We start from the raw sequence: 5,423 nt of genomic DNA, 5'->3' as shown, positions 1-5,423 counted from the left end.
CCCCCCCCCCCCCCCCCTTTTTTTTTTCTCTCTCTCAAATCGAAATTCTATTAAAAATCCATAAAAATGGTAAAGATCTTTCATAATCAAATAGAAAACCATCAACATTCAAATCATACTATGACAAGCAAAACTTTGGTCTAATGGTCATCATATACAAATCCTATTATGGCAAGCAAAACTTTTGGTCTAATGGTCCAATCCATGTATGCCTTGTAACAAGTACACCGGTAGTGGATAAAATTCTTAAGTATTGTATGTGTCAATGTGGTGTGATTGGATTTGTAATGTCTAAAATTGAAGACTGTCGAATCCAATTGACAAAAAAAATCCTATTACCAATCATATTTCTAGAAACCTAATTAACTTAATTGGACTCGAGAGAACGCCATCCAAATTTTGGTTGAGGATAATCTCACTTGTGATAAAAAGAAAAATAGCAAACATGATTCCTTAATCTAATGTATCAAAATCATTCATTCATAACTGGGCCTATTTTTAGGAAGAAAAGAAAAGGGAGATCTTGTACACTCATAGTGAGTTCCAAATTTGAATAATTATTGGGACTTTATGAACCAATATGTAAGTAGAATCCAATTGAGTGAGTAATGTAATAACTAATAAGCATCCACTCGTTAGTGTTGAAAAATATTGGTATTATGTATACTATGTTTCCGCATATATACTTCTTGCTACATGCAGGCTTTTGCGATTGTTTCACTGATTATTAACAAAGGATCAGTGCTGCCTTGTAATTTCTGTTTGTATGTATGTAAACTATTCTTTATCTTTCATAAATAATACTCCAAAACCAACTCTATCAACCCACCTACTAAGGAAACAGAGTAAGTGAACTTCAATTGTCCCCCCGTCACTTTCGTATTCCAAATCCTGGAATCATGCTCCTAAATACTAAATGTATGTTTCATACTCAGCAAGATGATCTACAACCTTATGGAGCACCACCACTCAAGTGGCCAACGGAATCCGGCTTTGACGTGCTCCTCAGAGAAATATTTGATGACGGTTGCAATTTCAAATACTGCAAGAGGAAACAATTTAATGCAGTGATCATATGGATCAATTATCCAGAATATACATCAACTTCAAATAAAATAAAGCTAGAGCGAAATCAGCAGTTCCAAATGGATATTAACCTTCTCATAGAAGTCTTGTATCTCATCCTCAGTGAGGCCTTCATCCTCTCCAGCACTTTCCTCCCACCCTAGTGATCGTAAGAATGCAATCTCTTCATCTGGATGGAGAACTGGGTTGGTGCTATGCTGCTGTTCTCCATTGCTTGAAAATTTCAATGGTTTACTGGCAGCAGCAGCAGCAGCAGCATTTTCAGTAATTACAGAGCTGCTCTCAGCCAAAGAGTTCACAGAAGAAGTGGCAGTGCTTTTGCCAACTTCAGACTTCTCCAAGGCACATGAAATTCCATTGGGGCAAACATCGGAACAAGAGTTCTTTGAGGAACTCTTCTTTGACAGATTCTTAAAGAAATCACTCCTGCTTTGGGTCTGAAAAGTTGGCCTCTTCTCTAATGTCATCCATGCAGAAGGGATTGAACTATCGCCAGAACTGTTATAGGGATAAGAGATAGAAGTCGAAGCAGTTGCTCCAGTTGGGCAGATTACTCTACTGGGACTCGAGTTGTCCTTTGCAGCCGAAGAGAAACCATTCAACTCTTGTGAAGTGCTGACATTACGGGAATTACCGGAAATAGTCTTCTGCACATCAGAGTTTCCAAAAGCACTGTGTGAAGAATGACTGGGCAAACGTGAATATGAGAAGGGATACTGCTGCTGCCCTGTCTTAACCCTAGATTTCTCTGATACAAATAACCAAACAAATTCCGAGGTAACTAACATACCATTTATTGTTATAATATATTAACTGCTAGCTATTATAGCTAATTTTTTACCATGAAACTACTTATCCCAATAGCTTAAGCTAATAGGCAGAGGACACAAATGTTTCTATCTTATATGTTGAGCCTTGAATCACGCATTAGGAATTCAGCTAGTTTGGACTTTTGGTCATGCAGCAGAGAGAAACAAAAATAAAATTCAAGTAAGAAAATTTGAAGGGATTGGATTAAGCACCCTAATTGAAGTAGATGGTACTAAATGAACAAACTATTGGCACTTGGCAGGCCTACTTAGAAAGAAGGATAGTTTTTTTTATAAAAAATAATTATACAGTTTTTTAATTAGAATAATGATAACTTCGTATTATGGAAAACAAGTATATAGCAAAAGGCAATTCACGAGCAAAAATAAAATCAATCAAAAGTGAAAATTAGGTAAAATTAAAAAGAAATTTAGAGAAGAATACAATTTAAATGTGAGATGTTACTAATTTAGTGGATTATCATGAATTATGATGGTTGCGCATATTGATTCTGTGAAATTATCCCGAGCATATAAAACAGCTAAGGTTTAGAAATGAGGAATTAATATAACTTAAAGAGGGAAAGTTTTTCATAACATCACATTGAGAAAGAAAGAACCACCCTTACCAAGGACCTTGGCGACAAGGGCATCATGGGTATTAATAGCCTAGATTGTTTAAGGGCCAACTCTTCAGGCTTTTGGGTACCAACAGACAACTGTATTGCAAAATATACCACATGAGCACTGAAAACATTTAACAAAACACACGGCATACATCAGAAACACAAAGTCAAACTCACTTGTGGAAGTGTCTCAGAACGAGATGGACCCTGAGCCAATGTCTCAGCCATGCTGAGGCTCATTGTGCCTGGAGTAATTGAAGTTGTTTTTGCAAGATCAGTGTGCTGACGCATCATTAAAGCCATGCTACTGCTTCCAACAGTCATTCGAACCTCATCTGGTGTCGAGCTAAGGTCATTGCTGCTAATCTCTGAAGAAGTGCTGGTTGGTGGAGTGCAATTACTTGAGCTAGAAGACAACACTCTTCCATCAGAACTACTGTGTTTATCTTCTGCTCCAAGTAAAGGAAACTCCTCTTCAAACAGAGATTTATCTTTTATGCCAATAACACCAGTAACCATATCATTACTCTCTGCATGGTTTCCTTGTGGATTGCTTCTGTCACCTGAAGTTCTACGGGAGCGAGTCTCTCTCCATTTCCCAGACCCAGAGTTCATAGACTGTGATCGTAACAACAAATCCTTCTCAAACCTATTGGACAATATACTATCCACACTGTCAGAATGGTTACGGTTATACTTGCGACGAAACAGCTTGTCCTTGTCAAAGACATCATCAAAATCTTTCTCCCATTCTCTATCAGGCCAGCCTCTTACAGAACTATAGGACCTTGTGATGCCAGAACCTTTTCTAGTCCGTTCATAGCCATCATAGGTAATATGATCTGAAAAAAGGAGGATAGTTGATGTTATCAGAGATATTCATATTGCATAGTTGTTTATTCACATCACAGGATATATTGCACAACATTTTTTTTTGTTCCCAGGCCTTACATTCAGTGAATAAAAACATCATTTATGATAAATCAATGCACAGCATTCGCTTTGTGGGGTAAATAGCATCACACTTTGAAATGGCATTAGCTGGTATGTGTTGTAGAAAAATAATGCCAGAGACCAAAACTAATACTGAACAAAATGAGAGTGCAGTAAAGTTCCTTCCTATCCCTCAACAACTAACATGGTCATGGAGAATGGACCTAATAGTCAATTAGACTTGAAGCTACTTAGCTACTTCTTATCCCATGCTATTTCTTTTCCTCTTAATCAAACTAACAAAAAAGATGGACTCAGCAAAATTACCAGAGCTTGGAGGTGATGTGAGTTGGCTACCAGCCACCCTACTTCTTTTCAACCATTGTGGCACTAGTGAATGCTCATTTCCTTCCATTCCTCATATCAAATACATTAATCCAATCCTTATGTAGGAATAGAATTAATCGTGAATGAAGGATCCACTACCGCATTAATTTCAATGTATGTTAGAACCATTTCTCAAAAACTACCCTAATTGTCCAACTATTCACAAAACTGAAAGTCTTCTCATACAGATTCTGAAATTCCCAATTTTTAGGTCACAAACTGAAGCTCAGCAAAATGAAAGCAAAACCTATTAACTCTGAAAACTGAAGTGCTTGGCACATGAAGCAATTGCTTTTATCAAAAAGGCAAACAAAAAAAGTTTATAAGGGCTAATGGAAATTTCTGGATTCAGATATAGATAATGCATATATACCAGGACAATAATCACTTAATCAGAAACCCAGTGTCTGGTTTTATTGGTCAGAAAAACTGAACCCTATTCATTTAAACATGCAAACAAGCAATCGAGATGAAAGAAACCCTCTTAGAATGCAAAAGGAGCAGCAAAGACTAGTCAACCATTCACAACTAGGAAACAGAAAGAAAACCAAGCACCAGCGAGTTCCTGAATTTGAGAAATTAGAGCAAAGAAGAAACAGGGGGGTACATTTAAAAGAGCTTAATTTGACATGGTACAGTGTAAAAGGGATTGCTGTGCCTCCTAGTTTTCAGTTTTCAAACACAGAAAGCGATGAAAACGAAAAGAAGAAGAACGATTGCGTCGAAGAGGAGAAGTTGTTTGGTTGTGGGCCAACTTTGAACTTGAAAACGTTCTTCGCTTGCGGTTCAAGTATTTGCTTGCCTTCGTTAATTTAGGCCATTAAGAAATAATAATAATTAATAATAATAATAATTGACTAAATCATGTTAGTGTCAAATCAGAAGTTTCGAGTGACTAAGGAAATAATAATACCACAAGTTTAATCAGAATAAAAAGCATTTTAATCTTGTAGGAAGTGAATTAAATTGTTAAAAACGTTGACAAAAATAAAATATCAACGACAAATAAATTTCAAAGGCCAAAAAATTTAAAAAATAATAAAAATAATTTGATATATTTTTTTAAAAAGGATTTTAAATCAGATTTAAACAATTTTTAATAAATATAATTAAAAAATATTTATTTTTGCATTTTTAAGAATGATAATTCTATGGAAGCAATTTTATTTTAAATATTTTTCTCAATGGCGGAAAATTTGTTTAAAAAATATAAAAATAGATCTATAATTGAATGTTATTATAATCTTTTCATGTATTCTTTAAATAATTGTCTCAATATTATTACAAATATTTGGATGAGAGGTATAAATCATTTATCAAATACAAAATTTATTTAGTATTTGCATAAAAAAATATTTTTTTACTTTTTAAAATACTTTAAAAACTTATTTGTCATTTGTATTTTTTAAATTATCTTTCGTTAGTTTTCTAATTTTTTGGTAATATTTTAATAATTTATTCTAATTATTGTTGATTGAAAAAATAGGATTTTTTTCAAATAAACAATGTAAATATTTTATTTATAAATATAGGTAATTTGTAGCATATTTATCAATTTTTATTTTACTTACATATTTATATT

General features: G+C 34.3%; 2 protein-coding genes across 2 annotated transcripts; both read right to left on the bottom strand.

The window, feature by feature from the left end:
• Positions 1–603: 603 nt before the first annotated feature.
• LOC107481518 (uncharacterized) lies at positions 604–1,874 on the bottom strand. Its single transcript, XM_016101799.3, has 2 exons — positions 1,158–1,874; positions 604–1,042 (listed from the first exon to the last, which is right to left on the bottom strand). Exons 1-2 carry the CDS (start codon positions 1,872–1,874, stop codon positions 953–955), a joined length of 807 nt encoding a protein of 268 aa, XP_015957285.1. The 3' UTR covers positions 604–952.
• A 400-nt stretch (positions 1,875–2,274) lies between these two features.
• On the bottom strand, positions 2,275–4,194 carry LOC107481723 (uncharacterized). The gene is made up of 3 exons (XM_016102025.3): positions 3,782–4,194; positions 2,699–3,363; positions 2,275–2,614 (listed from the first exon to the last, which is right to left on the bottom strand). Exons 1-3 carry the CDS (start codon positions 3,867–3,869, stop codon positions 2,495–2,497), a joined length of 873 nt encoding a protein of 290 aa, XP_015957511.1. The 5' UTR covers positions 3,870–4,194; the 3' UTR covers positions 2,275–2,494.
• Between the last annotated feature and the right edge of the window lie 1,229 nt (positions 4,195–5,423).

The sequence above is a fragment of the Arachis duranensis genome, chromosome 3, assembly GCF_000817695.3.
Source record: "Arachis duranensis cultivar V14167 chromosome 3, aradu.V14167.gnm2.J7QH, whole genome shotgun sequence".
NCBI classification, from domain to species: Eukaryota; Viridiplantae; Streptophyta; class Magnoliopsida; order Fabales; family Fabaceae; genus Arachis; species Arachis duranensis.
This window is presented reverse-complemented; position numbering and strand designations above follow the sequence as displayed.